At 44.0% G+C, this 17238-nt stretch overlaps 1 protein-coding gene across 2 annotated transcripts in view; it reads right to left on the bottom strand.

The window, feature by feature from the left end:
• Positions 1–15423, bottom strand: part of SULT4A1 (sulfotransferase family 4A member 1) — a 30534-nt gene extending 15111 nt beyond the window's left edge. The window contains exon 1 of one of the 2 annotated variants that reach the window (XM_051636718.1): positions 15190–15422. In XM_051636718.1, the coding sequence (XP_051492678.1) occupies positions 15190–15358 (169 nt within the window). In that variant the 5' untranslated portion in view covers positions 15359–15422. Of the gene's footprint in view, positions 1–15189 lie in introns of both variants that reach the window. The other variant, XM_051636728.1, reaches the window with a different exon arrangement.
• Positions 15424–17238: the final 1815 nt, after the last annotated feature.

Consider the following 17238-nt stretch of genomic DNA (forward strand, 5'->3'; position numbering starts at 1 on the left):
CTGAAACTGAGATTTTCAAGGGAGATCAGGGAATAACTTCTGATAATCCCAGTCTATCACAAAATTTGACCAGATCTAAATGCCACAGAAACTTTCTTAGTAAAAGGGACAATGATGATACTTGTGGGAGAGAAGAAAAAGATGAAGGAAGCTAAAGAGGGGGAAAAAAAAAAAAGTAAAACAAAAAAAAAAGTGCAGAACTTAACTTTATACTCCCTAGTTTTCTAGCCTGGCTGCCAACAATGATTTATTGCTATTTGAGGGTTAATTACTTTTAAAGTGAAATTAAAGGATTAGATAACTAGGTAGAAAAAATAGCATGTGTATGAAGCCAAGGTTTTTCTTGGAGACAGTGGATCTTGTACATCTAGTATTTTCCATCACTTCATCCTGGTGTTGCTGAATGCACACACACACATATGTGCACACCTCACTTGGAACAGTACAGAAAGAGTAAACAGTTGCTGAAAACAGGATTAATCTGTCAGCCTTTGGGCATGAGGAACCAGATGCAACATTCCTAAGTATCCTGTAATTCTTCTTCCAGCTGCAGTAGATACACATTTCATCCTGGAGCACGACTGCCAGCCCTGCTAGCTCCAAGGCCATAGCCAAAATGGATGTGGAATTTATTTATATTTATCCAATTCCAACTAAAATGGAACCAGTCAACATCTAGGAAACTTCAGTGTGCCTTACCTGAGAAGCAATCTTTCCTGACAAGCTCTTTGGTTATGTCAATACAATGCTTCAGGAGAAAAGTGTTTTATCACAAAATATCTGGAAAGATACGGGATGGGAAACAGCCCTGATAAGCTACTGTCAGAACCTGCAGGCTTTTAGGAGAGCCTTTAAATTTATCTGTGAACCTGCATTTCTGCTCTGCATAAGAGCATGTACAAAAGCAGCTAAAATCACAAATTTGAAAGTGTGTCAGTTGGGCTGCACTGTCCTCTTCCGTGAGGCCTAACAATGTCCAGAAATCAGGACTTGTTAAGAATCCTACCACACCTACAGCAGCCCCTGGGATGAAATGGGAGCTCTTTATTTGTAGCCCTTTTCATGGTCAGTGCCCCAGCAACAACAGCAAAGTCAGTTCATGGCCGTACTGCTCTGCTTATCAGTAAGGTAAGTGCTGCAGCAGCAGACAGCATAGCAAGATAGACTAAGCTTTGAAACAGCACAGCTAACCTTTCTGTTCCTAAGCACTAGATGCCATATGATATCAAATTTAGTCTCTGTAGGAGGGAGAAATAGTTCATGAAGCTATTTTCTGGCTCCTCTCACTACTTTCTGACCACTGGCACACTCGCACGCAGCCACTGAACCTCACAGATTTGTTAAAAATTAAGTGGCAGATATAAAACCATACAATTTCCTGTGAAATTTTGCTTCCCTACGTTGTTTCTAATGTAGTTTGTTTCAACTTTGTCCTCTCCGTATCACTTATGGGGAACATGGGGAAAACCTGAAGCTCAAAGATGCAAAGGTCTTTGTTATACTCCTTTTATTCATCTATTGCTTGCAAACCTCATGGAAAAATAAAATTTAAAAACACTAATTTTAGTATTAACAGCCTTCTAGCACTCAGCTGCACTTCATTTTATCTACCAATGCTCAATCAAGTTTCAGCTAATACAATGCAAAAGAACCATTATGATTCATAATTTTAATAGCATCAGTAGATGTAAGTGCTTATTAAAAAAAGAGGGCTGCTAAAGCTGTCAGATTGGCCTAGGAAGTGCTACAAAGCCATTCTCCACATACTTTAATTGCCTGCAAACTTACTCCTATTTTGCCAATTTCAGTGTATAACTGCAGGTAAGTATGACAAATTTCTCTTCACCCTACAATACTGAAGAAAAAAACAGATTTTCCCACTAGAAGAAAGTTATTTCCAATACATAAAAACATCTTTTGAGGTCTGTATGTTCCAGTTCTCCTACATCTTGGAATTTCAACTGGCTTAAGAATAGGTATTTTCATTATCAATTAGGGTTTTAATAGCAAAAATAACGTATACACCTTGATATTGCCAATAGTTTGGCTGCCCAATTGAATAAGTATTAAATTAATTAAATAAGGGCCTAATTTTCAGAGAGAATTGAATACTCATCCTCTAAAATTAATGCCCTTTTACTGGCCTAAATCCCCCTAAAGTTCAACAGTGTTTGGCCAAGGAAGTCTGTGGAACAGAAGAAAACTGAATCCAGATCTTCTGAAACTGATGGCAACAGCTTAAATAAGACTACATTTTTAACAAGCATTAACTGCACAACTTCCAGTAAAATTCAGTAAGGAGGACCTTGGCTTTTTAGACATCAATAAGTTTTTCACTTGCAGCTACTGGCTTTTAAAACATAGGCTAAATTCCACTTGCCTTTCACTAGACTTCTATCAGAGAAAGTAGAAATGGGTCCATTAGGTCTGACATGTATTTCAAATGTGTTTCACCAGAGGCTGCTTATGACTATTCTATTCAGGACTAAAATGCACTTTCTGTTTGGTAAAAAAGCTGTCACTGAGCTGTTTACCCAAATGTTTTAGCCATAGAATTATTGCTACTACGTATAATACAGTATCCTAAAGCACTGCTTTAATAAACTGGCTACAAAGCAATGTTAGCAGTGTTATTTTGGGCTAATGCATTAGTACTATTTTTTTTTAAATGGCTTGAGTCCTAATTCCCACTCATATTAGCACACTAACTACTCAATAGAAGACAGGATGAAAAGTGCAGAATCGACCACAATGCATCTCAGACCAGGCATCAACTATTGAGGCATCTCCACTTCCACAGAACAAGGCAGGCGATGCAGTATGTTTCACATCTAACACCAACAGAAGCAGCTTGGAGAAAAAGGCCTACTGACATTTTTGAGCACACTGGATTCCAATGTTAGTAACACTAAAAAACACACCAGAGCCTGTTCTCCGGGAGGACATGCACAACAGCCCAACCCACACTAACAGAGATCCAACTTCCTAAAGCAAGGCAGATTCATCCATAGCTTCCCAGGGACACTCCCTGGGTCCAGCCACCTCCCACACCATGCTGGGGAGCACAGTGGAAGAGAGCACGCTGTCTGTGAACTGCTAACAAGGAAACAGCATGAACAAGAGCCTGTCAGAGCCTCTGTTGAGCTATGTTTACTATCATAGCCATGGTGAAACAGATAACTGGATTGTCTATACCACCATAATAAATAAAACCAGAAGAAAAATAGCTCAAAAGTCACATAGTCCCTAACCATTGCATCTAACCCGTGGCTATCCCAATCTGTCCCAGGGGGCAGGAGACCATGAGGCAAAAGATTCTTGTTAAGGACAGGTGGGGCAAAAAGTATTTCTTCTCTATCCCTCTTAATAAGCCATAACATTCTCACATGCACTGCAACAAGGGCTGGGTAAGTGTTATATTAATACAGCCCTAAGAACGGAGTCAGGTCCACAGGCAGCTCAGAATCTAGGGATTAAAAACAAGACACCAGTTTGTCTTTACTTGCATTCTGATTGATGATTATTCTGATTATTTGTGCCTTCGCGCTTTTTGCCACATCCATGATTTCATCACATCCAGGTGTCCCAGATTTTGTTACAAGTCCTTCAATGACAGCTGATATTGGTTGGTAGGTGGTATTTTTTGGTATTAGATATTCAAAGGGAAAGGTATTTTACTCTTCTTTTTAAGGTTTAGTTGGGCTGGTAAAATATGTCCATATCTATTTGTGCTCATCATGTCTGCACCAAATGTCATCACCAATGGACCAATTTTTGTGAAGTTACTCCAATTTACTTAAAATTAAATCAGCCAAATTATCTTAAGGGTTTTCCATTTTTGGCATTAACTCCTCTAGCAAAATTTGTGTGGGACAAACTAGGATGCATTCACACAAAATACTCTGCGAATGGTTCTCTAAGAGAGATGACAAACAGCAGGCCAAAGACACTAACATCCTGCACCAGCACAGATGCTTTTAAAAGACGAATCTACCGTACCCTTAGATGACTTCTCTCTTCTAGTTTCTTCTCTCTTTCAGTTTCTACTCACCAACCAAACATGCTCCCACAGTGTAAGAGAGCACACCACCTATCATACTAAAAAAAATTTAAAAGTTTATAACATGTCAGGAACATGAAAATAACAGAAAAGCCTGCTTGTGCCCTTATCAACTATCTGACAGAATGACATCTCTTTTCACCCTTCCCACTCCTATTCAAGGTTGAACAGTACTAAAGTCAACCCAGGACATTCAGTTGTTACCTTCTTTTGCCAGGCTCCTGCCTTGGACACCCTCATAACCCAATTCAGAGACACCACATGTTTTATAACGATAGTGAAAGCACAAAAGATCATGAATTCATACCAAAGGGTTGGCCAACAGGACAGTAATTCACAAGGGAGGAGTACTTAAGAACTGGAACAGGTTGCCCAGAGAGGTGGTGGAGGCCCCATCCCTGGTAACATTCAACATCAGACTTGAGGCTCTGAGCAACCTGATCTAGTTACAAAGGTCCCTGCGCACTGCAGGGGGGCTAGACTAGATGGCTTTTAAAGGTCCCTTCCAACCCACACATTCTATCATTCTAGGATACTTTTATGGGCAAATATATGCTACAGAGCAGATTGTCTCAAACATCAAAAAAAATATCTGGCAAACCTTGGCCATGTAAACTAACAATGGTACCTTCCCACAGTTATTGGCAAAAGGTGTACTAATAATGTTTCAAGTCCCACCTCCTCTTGCAGTATATGTAGGAAGGTACATGTCCTTAATCCAATCTTATCTCAGTTGCATTCTGCCCTCCTGCTTCTTCTGGTAGTCCCATTCTCCCAACCTTTAAGAGCTTATAACAAAAATATGCCTAAACTGCATCATACCCCAGCAAGAGCTCATTTAATCTTCAACAGAAAGTACTCCCACTGTCTGATTTCCATTCACTTTCACAGAGGTGACACAACAGTGCATCAAATATAACAATGCAGAAAAGAACCTTGCTGTAGTGACAGGTCAGTGTCTTTTAAAATCACCCTCAAGGACTTGATCATGTTGTAGAGAAGTTCAAAGTTACTCTTAGAGCCACTGGTTTCTAGAACAACTGTATCATTTTCTATGACTCTACAGAGTTGTAATATGGTCTGTTGCTAAATGCAGAGCCTCATAGTGAGCTTTGCTGATTGAAATAGGATCAGAAAACAAGAGATAAGAAGGAATCTATTAGAAACCTGTGTTGAGGTAGTTCTCAAACCCTTCACTGTGAACATGTTCCTCTACCTATACAGTAAGTGCATTTCAGAGAATGTCTGACACTACTCCAAATGCAATTCTACACCTTAGCTTCAATCCCTTCCAGGAAAACTGTTAGGAAAAACCTGTCTACATATTTACATGTATGTGCATATATTGTGTGGTTAAATTGCAAGAAGGACAATAGCATCATATGAAACCACTGCAGATACGAGTTATATGTGAAAAAGAGAGTAGTGCATTTTTGTTTCAGAATTTCAAGGAATATTGTTTACCCTCTATACATGAAGCTACACAGCCTGTTTAGTCAGCTATTAGTTGTCTAAAATCAGGCAGTAAAGCATTTTGCCTTAAACAGAATCCCTTCAAATTATAGCTGCTCTAAGCAAAACCAGTATTTGCAAGGTACCTATGTCCTCACAGTCATTCCTTCTGTCTGCTGAACTGCAGTTGCAGGCAAACTGCAGTCATTTCTATTCTGTTTCCATTGCTGCTCTTCAGAATTAGAAATTATAGCAGATCTAACTGGGAGTATAAAAGGGGATCAGCCGGTCATATCACCATGAGTTTTCTCAGTATTGCAGAAAAATCATTGAAGAGGACACACTTTCTGATAGAAACTGTGATCCAATAGTAACACTGACATCAATCATTATTAATGTGCACTTCAGCTACATATACATACAGCAATCCAATATTAGCTATGCCTGTAGCTGTTCTGTGCCACCTTGATAACCCCAGTCAACAGTAAACACACTGGTAACTGGCTAGCTAACCTGGTTTTATGATTGCCTTGTGTCAACAGAACACCACAAAGCATCCAGTGTTCTACAAAATTTGAACTGCTGCGTGTGTAGTCACTATGTGTCTTCTGAACATGATTCTCATCTCACCTGCTTCACATTTTTTTCATCTTCTTAGGTTAGATGAATTCATTATGCATGCAGTGAATATGTTGAAGGGCTAATTCAGTACTATTGCCTGTATCCCAAACAGTGATCTAATGTCATTTTACATCACCTAGAACCTGCAGCCTTACAAGGGACGATAGCCTTAACGTGCTGCACTATAAATGGTGGGTGGGTAAAAGCATATTAAATCAGCTTGCATCTTTTTAAATTATAGATGGGTTTTGGCATTTAGTGACAGAAATTCCTCCTCAGCCATTTCTCCAGAGCTCTCCCTATTACTTTTTATCTTTTACTATCTCAGCCACTGCCCTCTACACACTTTCAACCCCCAAATATGCTTCCTTCCTGAAGTTCCTCAGTACCTCTTCACTCCCCTCACAGATGCTTTCCTAAGCCTATAGCACAATTTGGCTGAAACGTAACGATGGAACATTTCCTCTGCCATGTTGTCTTGTTTGCATGCACACACACAGCAAAGCACTTCTCTTGCTTCTGAACTTGCAACGTATTACAGGACTAACATATGACATGAAAGGTTTATTTCTTTTGTAAGAGCCTATAAAAGATTGGTATACAGAACCATAAGCATTTCAGCTGTTTTCTCTCACTTTCCTGGGTTCTCCAAGGTGTTACAGAAACTCTGAACAGACTCAAAGTGATGAGACGCTGGGTGCTTCAGGTTATTAATCTTCTGTTCATTGCTGCCTCCAAATGAAGGAAAAAACACATTCCTACATACTAACGTTATTATGTGCTCATCTTTAATACCTAGATGCTTAATTTAATTTCAGAGACATAATTTCTAGTTTGACTATGAAAATACAGATGGTAAATGGCACCCTTTGTCCAAGAGAATTTCTTTGTTGTACATGAAAAATTCTAGTAGGGAAAAAATACATCCACATGCCTCCAGCAGAAAATGCAGACAAAAAGATGGTATGACTTATCCAAGGTCACAGAATCTCTAGCTAAAAAGGCACAGTGCACCTTGCATCACTTCTGAAGCAGCATTGATGGGACAACACGATAGTTCCCTCCCCTCAGTATAGAGTGTATGAACCCCTACTGTATTCAACAAGAGAAAAGTCTTAATTTAATAAAAGACTGCATAAGAATGAAAAACAATGTGTGCTTAATCCAATTCAGTTCAATGTTCAAGCATTTTCCTTCCTTTCATTAAAATCTTCACCTATGAAAGACAAGTATCAACATGAAATGAGAATGACTGGCTGTTGGGTTTGGTTGATTCACATAATTTTCTAATTCTTTAATCTTTGAGGTCATTATCATCTAATTCAGTCAACAGTGATTTCTCATGTCCAGAATACACTTTTTACTTTTTTTTATTTCCTGAGCCTGCTTTCAAAAAGCAAGTTGACTCCGTTTTGTAGTACTTTACAGTAGGGAAGCAATTATGCAATAATTTGCAAGAGACCCAATGAAACCTATTAGGTAGCTGAAGAATTCTTCTTCTGAACCACTTTTTGTATCTCTATTAACACCTCTCCAATGGTTTGATAAAAGCCTTGTGAGAGAAATGCTGTCGGCTAGATAACAACAACAAGTTTTCTTTAATGACAGGTATTTTTTTTTCCTCCACTTCTATTTCCTATTTGAGGCACATGAGAACCTATTCAATTAAAATCTCACTGAAATTAAGTCAAATGCATCAGTGGCAAACTTCATATTGTCTTCAATTACTTATTATTTAATCTTCTTATTTATATTTTTTTTTGCTTAGCAGTGTTTAAGACTGAGTCAATACTAGAAGGTATTTTGCATTACACATACACAAAACAGCAGATAGACCCATTTCAAATGGCCTTTAAAAGCACACAAACCCACTGGCCCTAAGCCCATTCAAACACTTGTCTACAGGTGTTACTTTCTACACCTGAGTGGTCATCAAGGGAGTGAGTTTAAGCAGCAGAGTATTTACTTCTCTAACTGGTAGGACTTCAGCCACCAAAAGCATGGAATCAGATTCAGATATGGACCCTTGTACATCAGCCCCTATAAGGACAGCTCACAAAACATCTCCATCACACAATGCAGTTTGCTGTTCCCTTTTTGTTTGCATAAGTCTATTCTTTCTGGCTGGTTGGTATGAGAACTGATGGATGTTCATGTTGCATTAAAATGGAATATCTGAGCTTTATACATTTCTTAAGGTAGAGAAATCAAGTAACTATGATGGTATTGTAAAAGGGAAAAAGGTAAATACCATATTCTGATTTTAAAGACATGAACTAACTTGTTCATCCACATTTGAGTTCGAATTCGAATCCACATTCGGATTTGAGACCATCTAAAGAACCTGAAAGTGCACAAATTCATGGGATCTGACAAGATCCATCTGCAGCTCCTAAGGGAGCTGGCAGATGAAGTTGCAACACTGCTTTCCATCATATTTGAAAAATGAAGGCAGTCTGATGAAGTTCCCACTGACTGGAACAGAGGAAATATAACCCCCATTTTAAAAAGGGAAGGAAAGAAGACCCAGGGAACTACAGGCCAGTCAGTCTCACCTCTGTGCCTAGCAAGATCACAGATCAGATCCTCCTGAAGACTCTGCTAAGGCACATGGAAAATGGGGAGGTGGCTGGTGGCAACCAACATGGCTTCATCAAGGGCAAATCATGCCTGACAGATTTGGTGGCCTTTTATGATGGGGTCACAGCATCAGCAGACAAGGGAAGAGCAAATTACATCACCTACCTGGACTTGTGCAAAGCGTTTGACACTGTCCCATATGACATCCTGGTCTCAAAATTGGAAGGGTATGGGGTTGATGTATGAACCACTTGGTGGATAAGGCATTGGCTGGATGGTTGCACTCAGAGAGTAATGACCAAGGGCCTGATGTCCAGTTGGAGACCAGTGACAAGCAGCATTCCTCAGGGGTTGGGACTGGTGCTGTTTGACATCTTCATTAGCAACATGGACAACAGGATCGAGTCAACCCTCAGCAAGTTTGCTGATGACACCAAGCCGTGTGGTGTGGTTGACTGGCTGGATGGAAAGGATGCCATCCAGAGGGACCTTGACAGACTTGAGAGGTGGGCCCATGCCAACCTCATGAAGTTCAACAAAGGCAAGTGCAAGGTCCTGCACCTGAGCAAGGGCAATCTCAGCACAAATACAGGTTGGGCGGAGAATGGATTGAGACAGCCTTGAGGAGAAGGACCTGGGGATGCTGGTGAAAAAAACCTCAACATGAAACAGCAATGTCCGCTTGAAGCCCAGAAAGCTAACTGTGTCCTTGGCTGCATCAAAAGAAGTGTGACCTTTAGGGCCAAGGAGGTGATTCTGCCCCTCTACTCTGCACTCATGAGACCCCACACAGAGTACTATGTCCAGTTCTGGGGCCCTCAACACAGGAAGGACATAGAGCTCTTGAAACAAGTTCAGAGAAGGGCCACAAATATGATCAGAGGGCTGGAGCACCTCTCCTATATAGAAAGGTTGAGAGAGTTGGGGTGGTTCAGCCTGGAGAAGAGAAAACTGGCTTTACATTGTGCCCTTTATATCTGGCTTGCAGCCCAGCAGCTGTGATTGTCACTGCTGTAATGGTCAATGGATAAACAACTGTTTACCCATACCAGAAGAAAACCCTGGGATGCATAGTGTCCCTGTCATGGAAAGTTAACAGGGCTTACAGTAACAAGGAAATGGGCCATGGAAGAATGCAGACAGAGCCCCTGACACGTGACAGAGAAAGGGGAAGGACATAACAATGAAGAGAGTTCCTCAGTGTTCCAGCAAGAGGAGGTGGATTCAAGTGTGCTGGAAATAGAAATGGATAAAAGAGTGGCATGTATGCAGTGGGAGGAGGCAGGCAGGAGACAGAAAAACCACAATGCATGCAATGCACTTCACCAACAGCTTCAATGAGTATCTTGACCTTCTTGTGTCAGGATCTCTTCAGCAAATAAAATAACGGGCAACTCAATTTAACTTTTTCTGGTTGACTTCATACAACACCAGAGGTAAGTGTTAAAGAATTTGAAAGATAATCCAGTAAACACACAGAAAAATCGTCCTTGAACTGGTCTGCAAATTCACTGTTGGCACTAAGCCAAAGGCCTAGAGACAGCCATCACACCCCTTACAAGTTAATAGGTAGTCATAAAAATCCAATGCTGCAAGGAAAATTCAAAACGCCATCTATAAAAAAAACCCAAACAAACACTCCAGACAGGTAAAGGCCATATCCAGCACTTGCTCTTCTTACCTATTGTCTGGTGCTAAATGCAAGAATTCTGGGCCTGAAGCTGATGTTTGCACAACAACTGATATTTTCACACTCAGAACTCCAGAAAGTCATTTGGCAAAACAATAAACATGGCAGAGACAGCTTCATTATTAATGTAAATAGTTCACTTTCTCAAATTACCGATTTTGCAAAAGTCATTAACTTGTGGGCTTTGACCCAAGAATGCAAAATCCACATTAATTCAGAATAGAGAGACAGTACTAAGAGAGCTACTGCACACCATTTATGAATAAAGCAAATGGGCAGATCATGTACAGTCAGGGGTTAGCATCATAAGACACAGCAAAGTGCTAAGGGAACCTGGACTGATTTAATTTCATTGAAATCATACCTTAAAAGACAGCTAATCTAGCGCTTTTCATGGTGATTGAGGGAACACCATGAAAGAACTTGCTTATTAATTAAGTTCAGTTTAAGTTCATAAAGCAGAATTTTTATTTTCAAGTAGGGTACAAAAAGCTCACAGTATGAGAAGGTTCAAGGAAAGATGTAACACAAGGCACAGGGTTTCCTACAAACATTGCATTTATATTAGCTCTGAAGTAACCTGTTGCATAAGCTCCAATTGTTTAATTCTGTAGAGAATGGTATTCCATTTTACACTGGTAGCTACTGGAAATCTCAGTGTCCCCCATTCAGCCTCCCCACTCCATACCACAAAGTTACATAAAGATGAAACTTGTGACTTCATCTCTGCAAAAGCAGTAGCACACCTGCTTTTAAATTATGCATCATGAGAAAAAGGTTTTCTGTGCATAAGCATATATGCACATTCACAGAGTCACAGAATCTTAGAGGTTGGAAAGGATCTCAAAAGATCATCCAGTCCAACCCTCCTGCCAGAGCAGGATCACCCAGAGCACATCACATAGGAACATGTCCAGGCGGGTTTTGAATGTCTCCAGTGAAGGAGACTCCACAACCTCTCTGGGCAGCCTGTTCCAGTGCTCTGTCACTCTCACAGGAAAGAAGTTCTTCCTGATACTCACATGGAACCTCCTATGCTCCAGTTTGCAGCCACTGCCCCTTGTCCTATCACTGGACATCACTGAAAAAAGCCTGGCTCTGTCCTCCTCACACTTGCCCTTAGCATATTTGTAAACATGGAAGAGGTCGCCCCTCAGTTTCCTCTTCTCCAAGCTCAAGAGACCCAGCTCCCTCAGCCTTTCCTCATCAGGGAGATGTTCCACTCCCTTAATCATCCTTGTGGCTCTGCGCTGGACTCTTTCAAGCAGTTCCCTGTCCTTCTTGAACTGAGGGGCCCAGAACTGGACACAATATTCCAGATGTGGCCTCACCAAGGCAGAATAGAGGGGGAGGAGAACCTCCCTTGACCTACTAACCACACCCTTTCTAATGCACCCCAGGATGCCATTGGCCTTCTTGGCTACAAGGGCACATTGCTGGCTCATGGTCATCCTCCTGTCCACCAGGACCCCCAGGTCCCTTTCTCCTACACTGCTCTCCAGCAGGTCAGCCCCCAGCCTCTACTGGTGCATGGGCTTGTTCTTCCCCAGATGCAAGACTCTACACTTGCCCTCATTGAATTTCATCAAGTTTCTCCCTGCCCAACTCTCCAGCCTGTCTAGGTGTCTCTGAATGGCAGCACAGCCTTCTGGTGTGTCAGCCACTCCTCCCAGTTCAGTGTCATCAGCAAACTTGCTGAGGGCACACTCTGTTCCCTCATCCAGGTTGTTGATGAAAATATCGAACAACACCGGTCCCAGTACCGACCCCTGAGGGACTCCACTAGTCACAGACCTCCAACTAGATTCTGTCTCATTGACCACATTCACATATTTACATGTTTAAATGAGTCTCTGGGTTTTAGGCATAAGCTTCTCCTCTTCCAGCAGCTCCCAAAAGCTGTTACCATTGACTGGACACAGGTGTTGAGAATAATTAAAGATATAAGGAGTATCATTATTTAGGCATCCATCAGTGGAAATCACATTACAGCAGAGTCATTTTCCATTAGGCTTATTGCATTATTCCCAGTAAGTCCACTGGTACATTAAATTTTCTGTCATTATTGGACCAACTTTTTCCTGGGTCACTCCCAATTTACCAAGATCTGTAAACACTTCCAAGCACTATTTCCATTTCACAGGTTTAGAGCTGTATCGTCCAGTCTTGCAGAGTATAATGTCTTCAAAGTGACAAACATACTACTTCATCAGTCCCTAGGATTACAAAAGCAATCCTGACCCTACGAGCCATTTGGTTTATCTGGCAAAGAAAATACACAACATATCGTCAGGAGCTACTGATGGAGATTTCTGCTATTAGATTGTGGCACAGGCCTCAGTTAAGAGCCAGAAGCTCTGGCCTCTCACACATCTAGCAGACTGGATTGTTTGCCTGTTTTCCACAGTTTGAGCAGATGGAGAGCTGGTGAAACACTGAACAAAACTGATTTCCTTAAGAATGAAAAAAAAGGTTTCCACTGAACTTACCTGACATTGGTTCATTTTTCTTTGCCTAAAATTCTGTTGTCCCAAAACATTCTTCAAAGTTTGTTCAAATGTAATTTATTAATGGAAACTAGATGACTGGTCTGAACCATATTTTATCTTTAAAGATTACCAAAAAAGCCAAAGCATTTCACCCCAAGAAAATGGAGGAAATCTGTTTTGTAAACCTACTTCTTTGATTACAGCCACATCATGAAAATTCTGATTAGCTTCAGTAAACAGAAAAATCTTTGTCAATGCTACTGAGAGACAGGAAGATGAAGTTGTAGTTAAGGTAAACAGAGGACCTTGGGATTCTGGATTTAATTTCTGGGTTCACTGTAGGCTTCCTGCATGACCTTGGCTAAATCAATGGGAACCATATTAGGGCAGCCTAATTTCTACTGACATGCCTACCCCTAGTCAGCACACCCTTTGATAATTGATTCAGAAGCCCTAAATAAGGCACTGAGCTGTAAGCCACATCGGATCAGATGACAAAACAAGTTCCAACAGTTGCAGTTGACTTCAGGGTAACTAAAGGTGGACATTACAGACACTACTACTGTGTTCTAGAGCCTGTTCCCATGACAAGGACATCAGATTTCTCTTTCCTGGAAAGTTAAATACTATGGCACCTATTTTGCCACCAAGGCTGTTCCTCCAGCTCCTCCACACAATGCTATACCTTTAGTTTTGTTGTCCCAGTTCTCAGTCTTCCTTTTCAGTCTTCCACTGTGACTGTAGGTAAATCCTCTTGCAGTGAGCTAAGCCACAGACTTTGTAAGTGGACAGTTCCCTGCTACTGGCCTCAGCTGGGGCCCCAAGAGACCTAATATGATGTTCCTATACCCATAAAATAATAGCAAATTAAATAGGATTATGGAAGCTGGCTTCCCATGGCCAACTGTATAGCCATCAAAACTAAGCTACTGCCAGCTGATGTATTAGTTATATTGTGCCAAGCTGCTGGGAACAGAGGTTAGCTGAGGATATTTAACGATCCACCAATATAACCTCAGGGTGCTATACTAACACAAGAACACTGTAAACCCAGATTTGGAAAACCGAAATCTTAAAATTGAAAGAATTAAACAGTGTTCTTGCTGCATGCTATAAATTTCAGACCATGGTTTAAAAGAACAATAAAGCTGTCTGCTCTTAATCATAGCATTTTGGGGCCATTGATCTACATATATCCCTTATCTAATGCACGGATCAATCAAGCTCTAGCCCATATTTAAGAGAATCATTAGTAATGACATATAAAAAACATACAAACATTTGAAACTGCTTTAAAAATAGGAGGTAAGGGATGCTGCACTGCAGAAAATGGGTGTTTGAAATAGCACACCAAGAGCTAGCCATTCATAAATCAAACAAGAAAATAAGTCAGAAACTTACGATATTGAAATATCATTTTACAAGGGTAGTTACAGAGCTAACATCTGTTATCTCCAGTGGACTTTGAATTTTCTAGAAAGAGATCATCTTATCATCAGGAAAAGTGTCACTTGAGAAGGTGTTTAATAAGAAAAGAGCCTGCTGGTTTTATTCAGGTGGGTTACAAAGCTGCCACACTGTCTGTCTCTCTGCAGGCAGCACTGTACCCATGTCAGTAGCTTAAAAACCAAGAAATACAGTATTAAAAGCGGACACTTGGATGGTATAAAACAGCCAAAGGATGCAGGTACTGGAGAAAAACGCACACCGACACAGGAGACACTCCAGCGGTCCAGACGGCGCGGCGAGGATGCGCCGGGAGCACACGTTCCCCCCACACGACCTGCAGGGCCGCCTCGGGAGCGCGACACGGCGGGCTGCAGGGCCGTGTGTCACAGCAGAAACCCGCACGCGTGCCAGACACCTCCCCGCTCTCCCCCACGCACCGCTGAGCGAGATGTCCCTCGCCCGGAGCTGCACCTTCATCCCCCCGGCAGCTCAGCCGGCGGGCCCACCCGCCGCAGCCCCCGGCGCCGGCCTCCACCTCAAGGCGGTGGGTGCCCCCCAGGGCAGGGCAGGGCCGGCCCCCCGTGCCAGGGACCCGGGGCGGGCAGACCCCTCGACTCTCCGGGGCTCGGCGGGCCCGCAGGGCAGCCAGTCTCGCTCAGGCGGGCGGGCGCAGGCCTCGCCCCGGCCTCCTGCGGGGACCCCGGCCGCAAGGGCGCGGAGAAGCCTCCCGCCCCCCCCCCCCCACCCCGGGAGAGGGGACGCCGCTCCCACCACCGAGCCCACCCCCAAAAGGGCAGAGCCCCAGCCCGGGGCGGCGGCGGGGAGAGGGAGAAGGCCCACCCGCCTACCTGATTTGGGGTAGGTGACAATCCAGACGTCGCTGTCCCTCACCGGGAAGTTGGCGATCTCCTCCATCTTCCCCCGGCAGAAGGGCGGCAGCCGCACCCCATTGTACTCGAAGTACTTGCTCTCGAACTCGCCGGGCGTGCTGGGGGTCTCTGCCTCGCTCTCAGCCATCCTCTCCCCGGGCGCTCCGGCGGGAGAGCGGCGGGCGCGGCTCGGCAGCCCCGGCAGCCCCGGCCCCGGCCCCGGCCCGCCCCACGCACGCACGGCCAGGAACGCGGGGCTCCGCGCGGTGATGTCATGCGCGGCAGCCGCAGCGCCCGCGGCGGGGAGCGGGCGGGACGGCCGCCCTGCCAGCCCCGCAGCCCCACTCCTTCCCGGGCGGGACGGCCCCCCTGCCAGCCCCGCAGCCCCCCGCTCCTTCCCGGGCGGGACGGCCCCCCCTGCCAGCCCCCCAGCCCCGCTCCTGCCCCGCAGCCCCCCAGCCCCGCTCCTTCCCGGGCGGGACGGCCCCCCCTGCCAGCCCCGCTCCTGCCCCGCAGCCGGCTGGGGCAGAGGCAGGGGGACGAAGCGGGGAGCGGCTGTCCCCGCCGTCAGCTGCGCCTGCGGCAGGAGGCTCGGCGGGGCTGCGGCGGTGCCAGGGCCCGGCCTCAGAACAGGACAGGTAGCAGGCAGGGGAGAGGGGGCAGCAGCAGGTGCCCCGGGGCCTGACCCCCGTCCCAGCGCCGAGCCCAGGCACGGTGAGTGCGGGGAGCAGTAAGAAGTGAGGCAGGGAGCGGGCACACGCACCGTTTCCCAGCGTGTGCTCCTTGCGGGGCTCAGATTTAGACTCGTACCTGTTTTCCAGCAATAAGCTCTTCATCCTGGTTCTCTCTTTCCCGCCTCTTTATATCTGGCAGGGCAACAGCTTTCACGGCAGCAGGAGGCGTCTCGCAGGTGGGGCCAGGCCTGAGCGCCCAGGCCCTGGCTCCGCACCCCATACCCGGCACATCCTTCGGAGCTGCACCCTGGTCTTGCCAGGCTGCCGCCAGAGCCGCTCACAGCGCGTTTGGTGGCCCTTAGGCAGTGGAAACTACGACTATCCCAACGCTTCCAGGGGCTCATTAGTGAGGACACAGCTCTCTCTGCACCACGACTGCTTTCTGCTTATTCCTTAATCCTTCCTGGCACTGCAGCTCAAATCTCACTGCTTCTGACAGCACGAATGAGGACTAGAGCAGCACTCCCAGCTGGGCTTAAAGACAAGGCAGCCCAGGTGCTGCAACTCAGGGTATTTATGGTCTATTGGTGCCTGATGGGAAGGTATAAAAACTAATTTCCCTTAAGATGTGTTTGTACTATAGATGTGAAGGCTGTTTCAGTTGTTTGGTCTGGCACAAATCAAAAACTAGCTAATGGTTCAACAAAATTAAGATTTCTGTTAATTCCAGAAAGGTCAGTAAAGATTTTTTGGCTTAATTTACTCTTATTAGCCTTATAACAGCTGTGTTATTTTGTGTTTAATTATGGCATGCTTCTGTAATGGTGCTAAAATACAATAGAAATTCTTTGAAAGCTTCAGATACAGAGTGTCTGTAGCAGATGTGCCTTGAAAGAAATGATATAATCATATAAGGAAGCAGTAAAGTAAGGGAAGAGGGTACAATGACTTAAAAAAGACAGGTCTCTACAAGAGAGTAAATTATACCTAATTTCAGTTGAGCAGCAGTGAATTGAATTGTAAACAGCAACAAACTGATGGTTGCGTATCCTGTTGAACTGTCCCTTCTACAGGGGCAGCCAGAGGAGAAGCAACAATGCAAACCTCTGAGGGCAGTAACTGCTTTCAGCCTTGATAGTTCTGTTACCGTTTTAAGATATCTCCCAAAATGCAGACTAAGAGACTATGTTGAGGCAGGAGACGTTATTTGTTGCAGGTTTGTACAAAGCTGGGTGCTTGGTGCCTTCCCACAAATCAAGCAGGCCAAATGAGATTTTTCATTACACACTTAAAACACAAAACTACAGTGTTAGTAAGCTTCCAAGTCCATCCTCCATATAGTGATTTGTTAGTG

Source organism: Apus apus, chromosome 1, assembly GCF_020740795.1.
Source record: "Apus apus isolate bApuApu2 chromosome 1, bApuApu2.pri.cur, whole genome shotgun sequence".
Taxonomy (NCBI): domain Eukaryota; kingdom Metazoa; phylum Chordata; class Aves; order Apodiformes; family Apodidae; genus Apus; species Apus apus.